This window comes from Ursus maritimus, unplaced genomic scaffold (genome assembly GCF_017311325.1).
Source record: "Ursus maritimus isolate PB19 unplaced genomic scaffold, ASM1731132v1 scaffold_23, whole genome shotgun sequence".
Classification (NCBI taxonomy): domain Eukaryota; kingdom Metazoa; phylum Chordata; class Mammalia; order Carnivora; family Ursidae; genus Ursus; species Ursus maritimus.
The window spans coordinates 8110805-8128526 of record NW_024424786.1 but is presented as its reverse complement, the minus strand read 5'-3'; the positions used below and the strand labels follow the sequence as shown (position 1 = coordinate 8128526).

The 17722-nt window shown below is 47.7% G+C and overlaps 1 protein-coding gene across 2 annotated transcripts in view; it reads right to left on the bottom strand.

The window, feature by feature from the left end:
* Positions 1-17722, bottom strand: part of NAV2 (neuron navigator 2) — a 383478-nt gene that overhangs the window by 210561 nt on the left and 155195 nt on the right. For both annotated transcript variants that reach the window (XM_040638895.1, XM_040638894.1), the window contains exon 5: positions 7592-7838. In XM_040638895.1, the coding sequence (XP_040494829.1) occupies positions 7592-7838 (247 nt within the window). The remainder of the gene's footprint in view (positions 1-7591; positions 7839-17722) is intronic.

Here is a 17722-nt window from a genome sequence, read left to right as displayed (position 1 = left end):
AGCAGAAATTCATGGAAACCCTTCATCCCTGTACTGATTCCCTCTATAAGCCTCTTCCGGGCATCCAGACTCAAGGGTGAGGCTTCCCACCCTGTTGGATATCCCTGGTGCCTGTCAGGGCGTTTGTCTCTGGCAGGTGTTCTATCAATGTTTGCACTTGAATAAGATCTATTTCCAGAGCTCTGGGGGCGGTGTCTTACTCCGTCAGCAGGGGTAAATCTATTTCTTTTGGCAGCCAATTTTACTGCTACATTTGGGGATGCCTGGATTGGCTCAAATGCTGATCAGAATTGTGCTCAAGGCTGGGGGTGGGAAAGGAGAGGGGGTAAGGGAGGACAAGGAGGAGTATTAGGCAAATAATGAAACAAAGAACATCCTTTCATTAACATCAGAGACAAAAAAATGTATGCGAAAAGAAACTCTAGGTGGGGGATGTGACCCTGAAAGAACGCCAGACCTTGGCTTTCAGTCAGCTTGGAAGCCCTGTACCCAGCACACCCTGGGGGAGGGGCAGACACGGCCTCACCCTTCAGTCTTTCCTCTCTTCCCACTGCCTCCTGGTAACAAATCATGCTTGGGATGGGCATGTGCCGTAAGCAGATATTTTCCCAGCAAGCTCCTGTCTGTTTTATCTTCTAGAACGTAGCACATCGTGGGAACAGACACTAGATTTCAGGTTCCCTCCAAGCTCACTCCCCTCCTTTCCTTTTGTTCGTGAAAGAATTTCAATCTACAGTGGAACTGGAGGATAGGAAATGGAGAATCTCGTGCACATGCCCTCAGAAGAAAGGCACTTAACAACGGAGATGCTGATTTCCCATCAATGTCTGATTTACGGAATATAGAAACTTCTCTCCTGACCAGTGCACATCTGCAAAGAATCCCTCTCCATCCTCAAACCCATGAACTTACTGCTTGGACTCCCACTGCACCCTCACATGCCCCCTTGCACTCCTGGTCCCTCAATACAGCCTGCCCCAAACCCTCAACAGACTCACTCGTTTCTTGCTCTGACATGCATTTCCCCAATCGCAATTCCTCTGCGATTCCCAAATAAACTCAATTTGAATTTGGTAATCTGAGCTTACTTCAGCTGACCTCCTTATTCAGGTTAACACCTATGTAGGGACATCTGCAGGACACTTAAAAACTGGGAACCCCGTTCGCCAGGGCAGTCAGTGTCTGAGTTGGACCCTGTGTTATTCTTCAGGGAAAGCAGGCACGGTCTAGCATGGTGTTAGGAACTGCATGTTTATGTCCTCCCTGCCCCTGCCCCAATTCATGTGTCATAACCCTAATCCCCAGGTGATGGTATCTGGAAGTGGGGCTTACGGGAGGGACTTAGGTCATAAGGACCACATGATGGGGTTAGTGCCTTATAACAAGAGAACGGATGGTGCTTGCTTCATCTCTCGCTCTCTCCATGGGGGGACACAGCAAGAACACTGCCATCTGGAAACCAGGAACAGGGCCCTTATTAGAACCCGACTGTGCGGGCATCCTGACCTTGGACTTGCCAGGCTCCAGAACTGTAAGGAAAACATTTCTGTTGTTTAAGTCACCCCGTTTGCGGTGATTTGTTCTAGCAGTCCAAACTGACAAACACACAGGATTGTGAGAAGCACGGATGAACGTGGGTTCCCTCCTGTCCCCCAGAACGAAGTTTGGGTAACATCTCGACTTGTTCTACAAAGAAGCAACTGCCCTGTGGCTTCTCCCCAACAGCCAGGCAGATCCCGAGTTGGGTCTCCCTACATGTGACCTTTTAGAAAAGACAAAGAAAGCTACGGCTAGAAAAGGCACCTAGAGCTTGACAGAGTGGGGCAGCAGGCAGACGTCAGTACGTATCTGTCACATGAATACAGATACAAATGCCGCGTGGGCCTCCTGTTAGCTTTAAGTGAGAATTTAGTGAAAAGTAAATGAAGAGATTCTACCCCAGCATCGGGTTCTGTTGGGATGCCACAGGGGGAGGCAAAAAACTGAGAGTAATGGTTGAAATCTAAGATTTTTAAAAACAGCCTCAACAACCCCCTAAGTGCCAGATTTCAAGGGGGAGGAAGAGAGGAGGAGTGTAATAAGACAGTGGTTAAGGTGAGGGTTCCGGAGTTAGATTACCTGTACTCAAATCCTGGTTTTTTCCCCACTTTGTGTCACCTTGGGTCACTTACCTAACTTCCTCGATTTTAGTTTTCTCATTTGTAAAATGGGGACAATAACATGACCCGCCGCATGAAGACTGACGTGAGAATTAAATATGAGAATACATTCAAATTGGTGCATAACAAGCATTCAGTAAATGTTAGCTCTTGCTACTTTTAAAAGAACAGTAGGTCCCAAAGATGTGACCGGCATTTTCCATACCCTGGAATGGGTCCTCCCAGGAGGCAGAAGATGCCAAACTCTGCGTCAAGAGAACTAGTTAGTGAGCAAGGCTGATTTTTATCTTTAGGTAACTGAGGCAATCTCTCCAAGATACAAAAGAGCATCCAGAAACAAAAATGAGACAGAGCTGCCTTGCTGCTTTGTCTCCTGCAACCAACTGGATTCATGCTTCAGGTCTTTATAATCCAAAAGAAAACCAATCCCATGTTAGTAATTGAAGCAATAACAGCAACATTAAAAAGCACCACACACGCAAAGGAAATGCAGGTGAGGCAGGATCAGGGCCAGGCCAGAGCAGGGAGCCAAACTCATCGTAAAACCACTACAAAGTCCACCAAGAAACTTACCTCTCCCTGAATCAGAAAGGATTTTGATGACCGAGCAATCAAAGCCCAAATCAATGAAATGCAGAAGCAGTACGTACACCTTGACCCCACATACACTCGGACACACACATACACACTCATTTTCAATGACACCCCCCCCCCCAGACACTCTCAAAACTCTCCGACATTGGGTCATTAGCCAAAGCATGTTTGGTTTTCTCAAACTGCAAACATGAAACGGGGAGAGGGACCAAAAGGAAACTTAGCCAGAGCAAAGGGATCAATGAGTTGGGTTGAAACCATGCTTCGCAGGACACAGAGAAAAATCTAACCTAGAAATCTTTTTCTGACCCAGAGTGAAGCGGATGATTTTGCTTTGAGAGGAGTCCTTGGATGATGCACTGCATGATGGGAAAGAGAAAAAGTGGAAGAGATGAGTGAGGGGAGAGAAGATACGTTAGACATACACATCACTAACGGGAATCGACGACCACGGGCGTGCACCGGGTTTGCCCTCTGCCCACTTTTCCTACAATACGCAGCCTGCCTTCCTCCTCTAACTTTTCTGATTTGACAAAATTATTCCAATGTGAAGAAACCGCTATCAAGATGATCTAAGAACTTCTGTGATTTTTTTTTTTAAACGCTGAATATCTTTTCTGCTACCTGTGGCCTAAGGCTTCTTCTTCCCATCAGAAGACACTGAAGTGAGGGGTCTCTGATAGGTAAACAAACTTTATAGCTTTCTAAAAGTATCTAGATGCTTCTATTTCACATGCTGTTCTACCACGGTGCTTTTCAGATAAATGTGCCATATAAAATGTTGACCCAAAACATGGGTATAGATGTTTGCAAGTTTTACTGGTCTTGGGAAGATTCGCTGTCAGTGGTATAGAAATGTTCATTTAAGGGGTGCCTGGGTGGCTTAGTCGGTAAGCAGCCGACTCTTGGTTTCAGCTCAGGTTGTGATCTCAGGATCGTGGGATCGAGACCCCCATCAGGTTCCATGCTCAGCTCAGAATCTGCTTAAGATTCTCTCTCTCTCCTTCTGCGCCTCGCCACTGAGCTTGCTTTCTCTCTCAAATATATGAATCCTTTTTTTTTTTTAAAGAAATATTCATTTAAAGTCTTCTGAACTTGCTAAATTCTAGGCTTCGGACAAAAAAAAATTGTACATGTGAGGAATCTTGATTGGGCTTAAAAGAAAGGTAAACTTGTTTACAGCATTACAAAAGGTAAAAATAATTATCAGTCTTCTATCCCCCACCCTGTACCAAGTACACCCTACACCGACCTGTGTTTCTCAACACATATTCTTTGGAACCCCATGCCGTGATCTGAGGTGGGAAAGACAAACGCTGGTGTCACTAGACTCCAGAAGTAAAGGAAGAGACAAGAGAGCATGCAGAAGAAAACAAAATGAAGCAATTGTCTGGATTTTTCCTAACCAGCTGAATACTGATACTATGTAAGGTAGACACAGATGGAGAGGAAAGTGAGTCTTGGGGACGATGCTTCTCTCCTGGACTCTGCACGGGTGAGGAATTTCATGAGCTGAAATATGGATCAAGTTCTTGGCCGCACATAGATTAATGAGAAGAGCTGAAGGGAAGAGGGAAACGTGAGTCTCCGTTCGGCCATCATGGAGGAGCCGCTCTTATGCCCTCATGCCAGCGGCTCAAATTTCCTTTGCCAGCTTCCATGACTCCTTTCAAACAAATTTCATGGAAAAGCTGCCAGGCTTTAGTATTTCCTATCCCAAGAGGTACAGTGTTCAGGCATGTTTGTATCTGGCAGAGTTCTAACAGAGGACTGAAACTTGGCGTTCGGGGCTTACGCCAACATTTGACACTGATGATCAAGGGTGCAAACCATTACCCTTGGGAGTCTGGCTATCACAGACAAAATGTGGGATAGAAATACAATGGACTAAGCCAGTGATGCCATTTTATTATTCTTATGTAATCATGGGATATTAGATCCCTAGAACTTGAGGATAAAATTGTCCTTTGGAAGTAAAATTAGAAAGAATCAGTATATAATGTGGGAAACCAGTCATCTGCAGAAGTAACCCAGTCTGGGCCAGATAAAGGATGAGGGAAGACACATAGCAGCAACTCTAAAGGCCAATCCGTGTCACCACACTACAGAGTCAGGGGACCATGATGGTAGGAATCACTCTGGAATAAATGGATATAAAAACCTGGCTTAAGTAAGTTTGGCTCTTCTTTAGGTAACGCATTTATTAATAGTAGGATGTTTTTTCTTACTGGGAGATGGGTGTCCTGACTGGAACATCTGGTTCTCTCGAGAAAACAAACGCCTGCCATGGAAATGGGTGCCTCGGGCTAGCATAGCTTGGTGACACAAGCCCAGCGTTGCTCAACACATGTTCCTTGGCATCCTACATGCAGTGAGAAGCTCTGTGAAGTACGTTCTGTGGCTAAGTTTGAGGAATGCTTTCTATGGCCTCTTCTGAAGGTTCACGGTGCACACGTGTTCTCCTCTCAGGCTCCCGCATCCCAATAAATAGCACCATTTACCATTGCTCACGCCAGGCATCTAGGCTTTATCTGTGAGGTTCTCCCTCACTGCAGCCAGCCCATCTATTCACAGGCCTGTTGGCTCAACCTCGTGAAGTGGTTCATCAACGGATCTGCTCTAGCCCTTGGCCCAAGCCATGGTCATCTGGGGGACTCTTGACTGGGGTCCTTCCTTCCATCTCTACTCCTTCACAGTCTTATTATCCAGAGAGGAGCTAAGAAGACTTTTTTTTTTTTTTAACTGTAAATCGAATCAAGACTCTCTCCTGCTCAAGACCCCCCATTGGCTTCCTGTTACCTATAAAATGAAATGCAAACTCTTCGCCCAGTTTAGCTAGAACTCTGTGACTGGACCTCAGGGTCACAGCACTAGGCAACTCTAGGGACTACCAGTCATACGGTGTTCCATGTAGACAGAGGCTTTGCTTACAGGTACCTTATCACATTTTCCAACTCCCCTCACCCAGTGACCTCCAGCCACACCAGCCCTCTTTCTGGTCCTCCAACCTGTCAAGCTTACTCTTATACCACAGGGCCTTTGCACCAGCTGCAACCCCTGGTTGATCTATTCTACACCTAAACTTCAAGTGGCTTGCCCCACGTCATTCCTATCTCCACTGTGGTCTCATGTCCCCAGAGAGAATTTCCTCTCAGTCCAACCTAACTTATCAACCTAATCCTTCTGAATCCCATCATCTTATTGGAATACCACTATTTGATAGTTCTCTTCCCTATTTGCCTGCCTCCTCCAGGAAAATGCGAAGAGTGGGCACACCGGTTGTCTCATTCATCCACGAACCTCAAGTGCCTAGAACAGAGCCTGGCACACGGGAGGCATTCAAACACTAACTAAATAAATGAGTGCATTTTGGCCGATTCAAGGATTTGAGTAGACCTGTAATAATAGTTCTAACAACTCAACCCAGGTTATTTACCAACTTTTCTCCCTGTGGAACACTTCCCCTGCAAGTTACCATCCAGGGAATAAGCACTTTGTAGAATACAGCGTGGGAAACGATATCCTGGTCAGTCAATCACCCAGGGCCACCAGGGACCTCTGATCAGAGAATGGCCCTCACTCAGGTGGTTCTTCAGGTCAGGGTGCAGAGGCTCGCTGCCTGGCCGTCTGTTCTGCATTACTAGTCCAGCCATTTCTGCTAGCCTACAAATTTCCATAAAGTAAACTGGACATAATTAGATAATTAGGAGATCTGATTTACAGCACATCCGTCACTGCTGGTTTTAACACCCATCACAGATGGGAAGTCGCGCTTCTCAGGGGAAGGAAAAAGCTGTAGCCATCTATAAGGCACCTGTTTCGTCTGCACTGTCTCGTGCTTTGTCCAGCTACAATGGGCTGCTGAGGGTACGAACGTGTAAGAAGCCCTACGACTGTTAACACTGGTGCTCTGGGGACTGGAAAGGAAAAGCCGTTATTACTCTGTAGCACATATTAAAGGAAATCAAGCAATCAATTTAATTAGTGACATTTAGATGATTTGATAACTAAAGGTTTACAGCTTTAAACAATAATTATTGCGGACTTTACTCTAGAATTTGACTACGAGTCAAAAACTTTCTAGCTCCTAACCCCCTCCCTTTGTCCCCACCCATGAAAGCAAATGTTTTACAAGGCGATTTTCTGCAGAGTGGTTGAGGAATGCCAGCTATTCCCATTGTAACGCAGTAGATGGTAACTACCCTGGCACTGCGTGCATCTCATTCTACGGCGAGAACTCCACTGGCACACATCAGTCCCTCTGGGAACATCAGCAACATCTAAGCCCTAATCCTACCAAACAGAGGACCACAGCTGAGGCCGCTATCAACTCCCCAAGGTTAACAAACCCCAGTCCCTGGCCCTCTCAGGGAAGGTGGCTGCCCCCTTCCTTGCTAAGCATGTCCCATCTTCCTTCTGTGTTCGTGATACTTCTCTTCTGGTGAAGCGGAGGCATCTATGGCAGAACTTTTGCCTCCACTAAGTAGAATGACTCACACACAGAACACCGAACACCCAGCTCATAGGCAAACACGCAAAACCAGTCTGAAGTCTATTTTCGGGGCTGTTTATTGCACTGGAGCACGTGCATAATGGGCCAGAGTTAAGGCAAGAGTGGCTAATCAGCTCCGGCTGCTGGCCATTCTGACCCATAAAAGTATACATCTCTACCAGGCACAGCCCCGCTGCATCCATTTCAAGTTCATGCTAACCCCCACTACCAGTAGGGGGATTCTCAGCACTGCAGAGACCCAAACGGAAACCCACTTGGCCTAGGCTACCATCGGGCCGGTGTGAAGGGTAAACCACGGGATTACCAGTCGGCGAGGAGCCCCCACCTGGACTGCATTTCAGCTTGTGCTTTGGACTGCTGATGTGGCGCCGGCTGGAGAGGCTGGGGGGTGGCTGGCACCTGCTGCTGAGGAGTGCCAGCCTGGCCCTGGGAGGGGGCCCCGGCCACCTGGGCCACGGCGGGCGGTGGCGGCGCAGAGAGGTGCTGCTTCTGGGGCTGCTGCTGCTGCTGCTTGTAGCGGGAGAGGCTGAAGAAGAGGCCTAGGATGGCCTTGAGGTTGCCATTCCTGATTTCTGCAAGACAATAAAGAGATTCTTTTAGACAAGGAGTCCCAGCTTGGGAGCCCTCTCTTGCTCTCGAGTTTCATTTCTCCAGGACAGGATGGATTTCCTGAACGCTTCCCTGGGATCACAGTCAATGAAAGTCAGGCCTCGGCCACAAAGAAATTAGCTTCTTCTCCCCCACCGGCATTGAGAGCAGATACGGGAGGCAAGTTGCAACTGGGAGTCTGGCAAGTGCCAGGAGGAAATTCTCAGCAAGGACACGACCAAAAAAAGTCCGACTCCCGAGCAAGACTGTGCCTGTTCTCAGGCGAAGCAACCAATCCGGGACAGAGGTGCTCTCCGGCGCTGGGGGAAACTCACCGGGCTCCACTTGGCAGTTCTGCCGGCTCCACGCTCCGTGCCTCCAGCCACTCTGCGCAGGCCACGTGGCTGCTACCCCACTCTGAAATCCTCGCTCTGCTCTCCCCAACCATCCTTCCCTCAAACACATGGCTCTGTGTCCCCCTTGTCTACTAAATCACTAATTTGGGGTGGGTGTGGGGATCGGCTATAGAACTTCCTTTCATAAAGAACTCACACAAAAATTTTGTATTAAAAAAAAATGAGAACAGAGGGGGGGGGTGAGAAAATTTTTATTCCAAACAGAATTTTTTAGATGTTGAAATGCATTTGCCTCAAGGCATGCATAAAAAGCTGCCAAGAAGGAATAAAATACTTGTTCACAGACAGTGGCTATGGATCGAGGGTGATTCTCCTCGGAGAATCCCTCCTTTTATGTTCTTTTAACAGCAGATGCAATGGCCGGGGCCTGAACCGATCCTGAGGGTGAAGTACAAGAGTCACCCAGCCTGAGGGACAGGGAAAAGGAATCTTGGGGTCTCCCTCTGCTTTGCTTCCACCTGAGGCTAAATTTCCTTCTCCAAACTGGCGAGGGGGTTAGAAGGAGTGGGGTGGAGGAAGGGGAGCATCTCCTGTGTGGGGGATGCACACGTCCAGAGTAGCCCTGGGCCGGGAAGAGACTGCTGATATAGGAGCAAGAGTTTCCTCCAGGCCCCCTTGCAGGGCAGAGGGGCTGAATGGGGTCTTTTCAGAAACAAGCCCCATTCCCTGCACGCCTGCCAGTGTCCTGGGCGTGATCTGACTAGGCCGGGCTGAATGACTGCCAGGCCCTGAAGAAACGATCACCACGGACAACACAAACATGGGTTCCAGTCTGTACTCCAGCACGTACTAGCCATGCAACTCTGGGCAAGTCGCTTGATCTCTCTGGGCCTTACTGGCAACATTGACACAGCTTCCCCATCACACAAGGCTGTTTGCAGATCCAGTAGGAGCCTATCTGTGGTCGCACACTGTGGGAAGTGAAGTCCTTCCCTGGTCGTGGTTACAAATAACCATAGCCCCCAGCATCCTGTATGAGATTTCCATTCAGGTTTGGGTTCGTGCCTTAGAAATGGTTTTTACTGCGGTCATCTTACGGCTTACCATGCGAACCATGATGCTTCTGAGAGTGAAAGGGGGGAGCTTTTAATTAGGCCAGGTGGTCAGGTGTAAACCAGGACTGGCCTGGACAAAGGAGGATGTTTATAAACCGTCTTGTGCGATACGGGAGCAGAGAAAGCCCCCCAGAGCTGGCTGAGGCCCCGAGTTTCTGGAGATAGTTTAACCCTCAGCTCTGCTTCCTTCTCCAACCCACGGAAACCAAAAAAACAGCACGCACGCCCCTGTGGCTTGTTCTGTGTCTGCTTCCAAATGTTCTTACGAGCACATCAGGGTCACAGAATGGGAGGTCTGGATGGGAGGAGTCAGGTGGCTCTGGAGCGTGACCACGCACCTGTGGTTGGTCACCCAGCTGGGCACTGCTGGGAGTTGGGGACAGAATCAAAAGTTGGCATGCAGGTTAGCACCTGTTAAGGAACCTAAGAAACCATTTCCCCCTCAAAATTGAATTCACGGGAGGGAGAAAGTAGAGCTAATCATGGGGATTGGTGAAATCTATGTGAGATTTATTTCTAGTGCCTTTGACAGTTATCGTGTTGTGCAGTTTATAAGAACAAGGACTACTACTAATTAGTATGTATCACGTTAAGCTCTCTGAGCATGATCTCATTCAATCCCGACAACCTGGGAAGTGAGTATTAATGTCCTCATTGTAAAGAAAAACAGCAGCTCAGATTGGTTTTATGACCTCTCCAAGGGAATACACGACAGAGCTGGGATTTGGGATTTGAATCAAGGTTTTTCCATCTCAAAGCCTGGTCTCCCCACACTGTGTAACTTGGCTTTACTTGTCTACCCATCACGTGTGGTAAATTTAAAAGCACACCAGATAATGTTTTATTTATTAAGCTAGCTGGTGGGCATATAAGTATTCTTTATTCTTCTGTAAGTATTCTGTGATTATGGAATGTTTGGCACATTCCATAATACATTTTTTGGAACCATGTAAGAACAACAAAAAAGGAAGGAACTAAAAATTCAGCACACCCAGGGGCGGATGGGTTGTCCCCTGTAAGAGGAAGGCATGTCTACATCAGCACCTCCTAGCAGGCCAGCCCAAGCCAGGGCAAACAGAGACAGTTTTGTCATATTCTCTACCCACTGTGGTTGGTGAGTCCCTTACTGTTCATAACTCAGCATCGGTCCCTCAAGCATCGTTTTCTCTGCCAAAGAGCACAGTCTTCCCACACATAGACTTCTTCCTAGCAGGTAATATTTTTATTATAAAGATCACTGATTTTTTGAGCCAGCAAGACCCGGGTTTGAATCTCGGCAATTCATCATTTATAGACTGAGTTTTCAGAAGACTCAACCTCTCGGGTCCTCTGTTTTCTTCTTTAAAACAGGTATGTGCCCCCCTGCACCTTTCCCACAGGCTTGTTATGAGAATTAAGTGAACAATGAATGAGAAAACGAGTGCAAACCACCCGGGTCACTGCCTGGCTCTATTTCCCATTTTGGCTCGGGAACTATGGCCAGGAAATATGGCATCGAGAAGGACGATCTCATTATTAGACAAAAGTCAATGGTACGCTTTCGATCTTGGGGGTTTTGTTTGAGAGAGAAAGAGAGAGCGCGTGTGCACACGCTGGGATGGGGGAAGGCGGAGAGCAAGAGGGAGAATCTCAAGCAGACTCTCCACACCCAGCACGGAGGATGACACAGGGCTTGAACTCACGACCCTAAGATCACAACCTGAGCCAAAATCAAGAGTTGGGACACTTAACCACCCAGGCACTGCCCGTTTCTTTTGTAAACAGCTTTATCCAAGTGTAATTTGTATCCAGAAGATTAAGTGTACGATGATTTTCAGTCAATGCTAATCTCAGTCTATTCCCATCACCCTAAACAGAGTCCTCATTCTCATCTGCAGTCAGTCCCCAAACCCATTCCCAGGCAATGTCGAAACTGCTGTTTCTACAAGGTTTGTCTCTTCCGGACAGTCCCTGTAAACGGAGCTGTGCAATATGCAGTCTTTTGCACATGGCTTCGTTCACTGAGCATGTGTTTAGGGTGACCCACGTTGGAGCACTTATCGTTAGTTTGCTTCCCCATAGTGCTGAGTAACACCCCGCCGTACGAAGAGACCGCATCCTGTGTGTCCCCTCCCCAGGTGCTGGGTGTCTGCCCTGTGTAATTTTCTTTGCAGAGCACGAAAACTGGAGAGCGGGAGATGCTCTGTTTGGGGTTGGAAGCCACAGAGTTTATGCCATGGGTGGTCTATAGCAGACAGTACCCAAAATAGCTAAAACGGTATTCTTTCCAGATTTCCAAGGGGCGTGTGTCCGTGTTCCATGAGGCCTGGTAAGCGGGCGGCACCGACAGACTAACAACAAAGTCCATCGGCCCGCAAAAATGTTTCCTTCATGACATTGCCCGAGGTTTGGAAAAACAGTATCATTTTGTGTCTGATCAACTATCCTCACTCTTCATTTCTAGAATAAGAAAAAAAAAAAAAAAAACCCACACAGAAACGTAGCCCTAGCTAGAACGGACAGCGGCTGGCTGGTAGCTTCACCTACCTGAGAACCCTGACTCCATTTCCCCGCTTGCAGCCACGTCCATGTACGATGAACATACTACAGAGGCGATTTTTCAATCTCCATTAGAATTCAGTATTGCCTGGACTCTAAATTTCCTCAGGTTCTGACTGATTTCTTTGCGCTCACTGGCTGGTATGAATGTACATACATGCCGTATGGGATGCTGGGCATGAAGGATTGGAAACTCAGAGTCCTTTTCTTTCAGTGTTACTGAAGCCTCAGACCTGGTTTACAAAGGCACAAACACTGGAATAATCTAATACAAAGAAATCTGCTTTGCAGGGAAGAATGGACTGGGAGCCAGAGGAAGGGAGGGCCAGCTCAGACCAGACCGCAGAGTCAGAATTCCTATCCGGTTTCCTTAACCCACAGCGCTGTCCGGCTCACCCAGCCGATTCGGGACTGTGGATTCTGTGGCATTGTCCCTCCAGATGGGCCCTCTGCATAACCTACATTCACCACAGAACTTCCCACCCCATTCCTGCAGCCCTTCTGTGTCCTGCTCCCCAATCCAGTCAATGGCTGTCCCCACAGGGGGAGCTGGGATGGATGAGGGGGTGGGAGAGCCTACAGGGTCCCTTCTGGTGAGTAAGAATCAGGTCCACTCACTGCCAAACAGGTGATGTGGGCAGGAGGAAATGGAAACCATGCATCTGCTGCTTTTCTCCTAACGGTCCAGAAAGGCCTTCTGCTCTCTGGCTCAGAGTAAAGGGGAACCAGGTCTGAGCTCATCACGTCAGCAACCAACTTCACTCCAAAACATACACTCCTTTCCTGGAGGCACCTGAAAGGATCTGCCTGCCTCCGTCTCCCCCATTCCTCAAGGTTGGTAAAGAGCCGGACTTTGCTCTTGTCCCTACTGCCTCAGCCTCTTCTTCTGTCTAGATTTCCCACTACCTTCCTTTCCTGTCTGGTGAATGCCTGTTTATCCTTCAAACCCCGGGGAAACACCACTGTCCTTGTCAAGCCCCCTGACTGCCCCAGGCAAAGCTAGTCACTGCCTTTCTTCGTTACCACTATATACACACCAGTAGCCCAGCTCTCTTATTAGCGAAAACTAGAGCTAATTTTGTATGACTGATACGATGCCTGGTATACAGGACATGCCCAGCAAATGTTTGCTGAACTAGATAGGATACGCCTCACACCCCAGACCTTCACTTCTCCATTACGGGAGGATGGGCTCAGGGCCTGGTGTTCTCAAAACTCCCAAGGATAGGGGCACCTGGGTGGCTAAATTGGTTAAGCGTCTGCCTTCGGCTTGGGTCGTGGTCCCAGAGTCCCGGGGTCCTGGGATCAAGTTCCTCATTGGGCTCCCTGCTCCTCAGGGAGTACGCGTCTCCCTCTGTCCCTCCCTCCTGCTCATGCATGTTCTCTCTCTCTCTCACAAAAACAAACAAACAAACAAAAAAAAAACCCAAAAACCTCCCAAGAATAAAAGCCATCCTTTGTCACAGGACAGCTTTACAGATGGTCGTGACAGGTGGAGTGTGTGTTGGGGAGGGGTTGAAGGGATCTTGAAAATCACCCAGGTTAGGGTGATTTTGCTCCCATGACACCGGATGGGTCCTACAGTCTGGAACACAGAGGCGGCGGGAAGGCCTAGTCCGGGGGAAGTGCCTCAAACCAACAGGCTCCGCTGGGCCCGCAGGCCCTACCCTGGAACAAAGACGCTCTGTGGTCCTCTATCAGGCAGGTTGGGGCAGGGCACGACCGGCTGCAGTGTTTCAAGGACAGGTGCATGCACCCTCCCGGGGTTCCAAACCCTGCTTTAGTCCTGGAAAGGGGCGGAGAAGTACCTATGGGGCTTTCCAACCCCTGATGTTATTCATCAGAGGAGGGGCCTCAGGGCACTCAGTCGTCTTCAAAAGGAAAACAAAAAGCATTAAAACTACATTATTTCTTTAAACACAATGATGCTTTTCTAGTAATTATGCAGATGGTTAGAAGTGTGAGGAGTGGGGAGTGGCAGAAAAATACCAGGCCTCTGAGACAGATATGAGTAGCTTAGCCACGGCTGACCTTGTGGGCCTCCCTTTTCCCATGTGGGACTTAATGTCTCTGGGCCTTAGTTTCCTCCTCTGTATGATGGGGATAATATGAATACTGATCTCAAAAGGTTGCTGGAGGGATTAAATAAGCTATAAACCATGTATAGCACTTAGCTCAGGGACTGACACATGGGGTCTCCATAAATGGTTTCTATTTCTACAATTTAACAGTATGTCAACTGAGAGGTTTCTTGTAATCTTGAAATTGAATAAAGTGAATAAAGCCCATTTGAGGATAAAAGTCTCTAAGTATCCTTCCTCTATAAATTCGAGGAGTTGACAAAAGTCAGAGCCAGTCACCTTCCACAAGACTGCGCTAGTCCAGAATCAGTCCCACCACCGAACACCATCATCGTCCCCCCCACCTCAAAAGTCAAGGTCAGAAGATCTAGAGGACTCTTTCTGCCATCTTTGTGGGCCACTGTAATGGGATTTCCCAGGAATTCCACATGAACGTCCTGGCAGATGCTCTCAAGAGCATTCACAATGCTGACAAGAGAGGCAAACGCCAGGTTCTTATTAGGCCGTGCTCCAAAGGCGCGCTCTCCCAAAGGCCGTACCCCGAAAACCGATCTTCCAGTTTCTGACTGTGATGACAAAGCTCGTTACATCGGCGAATTTGAAATCACTGATGGTCACAGAGCAGGGAAAACTGTTGTGAACCTCGGGGGCAAGTTAAACAAGTGTGGAGTGGTGAGCCCCAGATCTGATGCACAACTCAAAGGTTTAGAAAAATGGCAGAATAGTCTGCTCCCGTCTCGCCAGTTTGGTTTCATTGTACTGACCACCTCAGTTGGCATCATGGACCATGAAGAAGCAAGGCAAAATCACACAAGGGAAAATCCTGGGATTTCTTTTCTAGGGATGTAATACACATGTGTGAATAAAATGCCTCAATGGACAAAAAAAAGCAAAAAAAAAAAAAAAACCCCACAGAAGATCTAGATGAGAAAGTGCCACAGAGTCGGGGAGGGTGGTAATGTCTGATGATCACAGAGACTGGATATTTCCTCCCCTCATCAAGGAAAAGAAGGTGAGGTCCTTGAGCTCCTTGAGGACAAAGGAGTAGAGGTGCCAAGATTCACTCCAAGTTGGGTGCTGGCTTTCCAGTCCCTGGCTGGACATCCGCTCAGCACGGACTTGGCAAATGTGTCTCTTGGCCACTAAAGTCAGGGAGGAAAGAGGTGGAGAGAAACTGTATCGTGGGGCCTTCCAGGTAACAGTAGGACTGTTCTACCTACTCCAAGATGGAGGCCACAGATTCCTGCCAGTTCTATAGTGGATAATGCAGGGATGAGGAGACTGAGGTCTACAGTCTCACTAGGACCACCTTACGTGGGGACTAGGAGGGGCCGGAATTGGGGGAAACCAGATATCAATGCTACCCACTGAGGGCAAGCCAGAATTGCTGGACAGTCTCACAAAAGACTACTAATGTCCTGGGAGCAACATGGGGACAAGCCTGTGGTCAGTGGGGCATGCAGAGACTCTCACTTGGGGACAGCAGCAATTATGGCTCCCTAAGAAGAGGGCGGCAACTTCACCAGCAGCAGAATTCTGCCTGCTTTACCAGTCCCAGTCCTAGAGGCTCAGGCAAAGCAAGAAAGGGAGGGGAAGAAGTCATTAGGCCCCCGTCCCTCTTCAATCTTCTTCCTTTTTTTTCCTTCTATTTTTTAATTTTTTTTTTTCTTGAGAGAGAGAGTGATTGTGCATGTGAGCTAGGGGTGGGAGTGGGGAGGATGGAGGAGACAGGGCAGAGAAATGAGCAGCTCAATCTCGCAACCTTGTGATGACGACCTGAGCTGAAATAAAAGTGTTGGAGGCTTAACCGACTGAGCCATCCAGCCATCCCCCTCCTTCAATCTCCTAAAGCTACTTGCTCTGGGGCATATGGGTGAAAAAGAGCTTTGAGCAGAATTTGAAACTGAAGTTTAAAAAAGAAACAAGACCAACACTAAAAGACAACCCATAGAATAAGATATTTGCAAATGTCTAGCAGATAAAGGGCCAGTATCCAAAATCTATAAAGAACTGATCAAACTCAACACCCAAGAAACAAAAACTCCAGTCAAGAAATGGACAGAAGACATGAACAGACATTTCTCCAAAGAAGACACAAATGGCCAACAGACACATGAAAAAATGCTCCACATCACTCAGCATCAGGGAAATACAAACCAAAACCACAATGAGATACCACCTCACACCCTCAGAATGGCTAAAATTAACAAGTCAGGAAACAACAGATGTTGGTAAGGATGCAGAGAAAGGGGAACCGTCTTACACTGTTGGTGGGAATGCAAGCTGGTGCGGCCACTCTGGGAAAACTGTATGGAGATTTGTCAAAAAGTTAAAAACAGAGCTACCCTATGACCTGGCAATTGCACTACTGGGTATTTATTCAAAGGATACAGACATAGTGATTTGAAGGGGTACTTGCACCCCAATGTTTATAGCAATAACGTCTACAACAGCCAAACTATGGAAAGAGCCCAGATGTCCATCAATGCATGAATGGATAAAGAAGATATGGTATGTATGTGTGTGTGTGTGTGTGTGTGTGTATGGAATGGAATATTACACAGCCATCGGAAAGAATGAAATCTTGCCATTTTAGTGATGTGGGTGGAACTAGAGGGTATTATATTAAGTGAAATAAGTCAGAGAAAGACAAATACCATATAATTTCACTCATGTGGAATTTAAAGACCAAAACAAATGAACATAGGGGAACGGAAGGAAAAATAAAATAAGACAAAAACAGAGAGGGAGGCAAACCATACAAGACTCTTAACTCTAGGAAACAAACTGAGGGTTGCTGGAGGGGAGGAGGGTGATGGAATGAGTATTGGGCGTTACATGCAACTGATGAATCACTAAATTCTACCCCTGGAACTAATAATACACTAAATGTTAACTGAATTTTAATAAAAAATTAAAAACCAAACAAGACCATCATAAGTATTAACATAAAACTGTTCTAATAACGAACCATCACTGATGAGTTATGTATTCTGGCCAAGATATCAGGAAGCGAGTCTCGACTCAGCAGGAAAGATGGGGGGAGTTCCACATCACACAGTTGGGGGCAGTTACTGAAACGCCATGAAGGGGTGTTTCAGTAACTGTGGACACCTCCACACACTGGTTCAGTGGGCTCTTCTATGCTCAGAGACCCCCAAGGGCCACATCCTAACACGGACAAGGCTGGGGCTGAGTGTCTGCCTGATATGCCTCTGTGGGCTGCACGGCATCTTCTGAGACAGTGTTCTGGCCAACGAAGTTCTAAACGTTTCCTGGTTTCTTTCACCTGCAGGTGACATGCCTCGATTTTATCCATCTGCTGCCCCAAAAGACACCGCGAACACGAGCTCTGAACTCACACAGACCTGGGTTCAGCTCTGGCTCCGCAGCTCACTAGCTACGGGCTTTGAGGTTGTCACTCGCAACCTCTTAAAGCCAAGCTCTTCCCATCTGTAAATGCAGGCTATTATAAACTCCCACTTCAGTCGTGAATGCTGGAGTGCTGCACGTAAAAGCCTTAAAAGTGCAGGTGGTACTTACTTACTGGACAAGTAGTTACTGAATAATCTATGCCTTGGGGTATAAAGAGGATGGGGTAGGTAGAGGGACAAACAAGGCAGAAGGCAGGACAACATGTAGATAGATGGCAGAGTGGCCAGGTGTCAGCCCCAGGCCACACGGGATGAAGTTGACCTACATCGATCCACATCCCCTAGAGACCTTTCTGCTGGGCAGGTCTCTGCAAGTCCCTGCTGATGCTCGGGGGGGGGGGGGG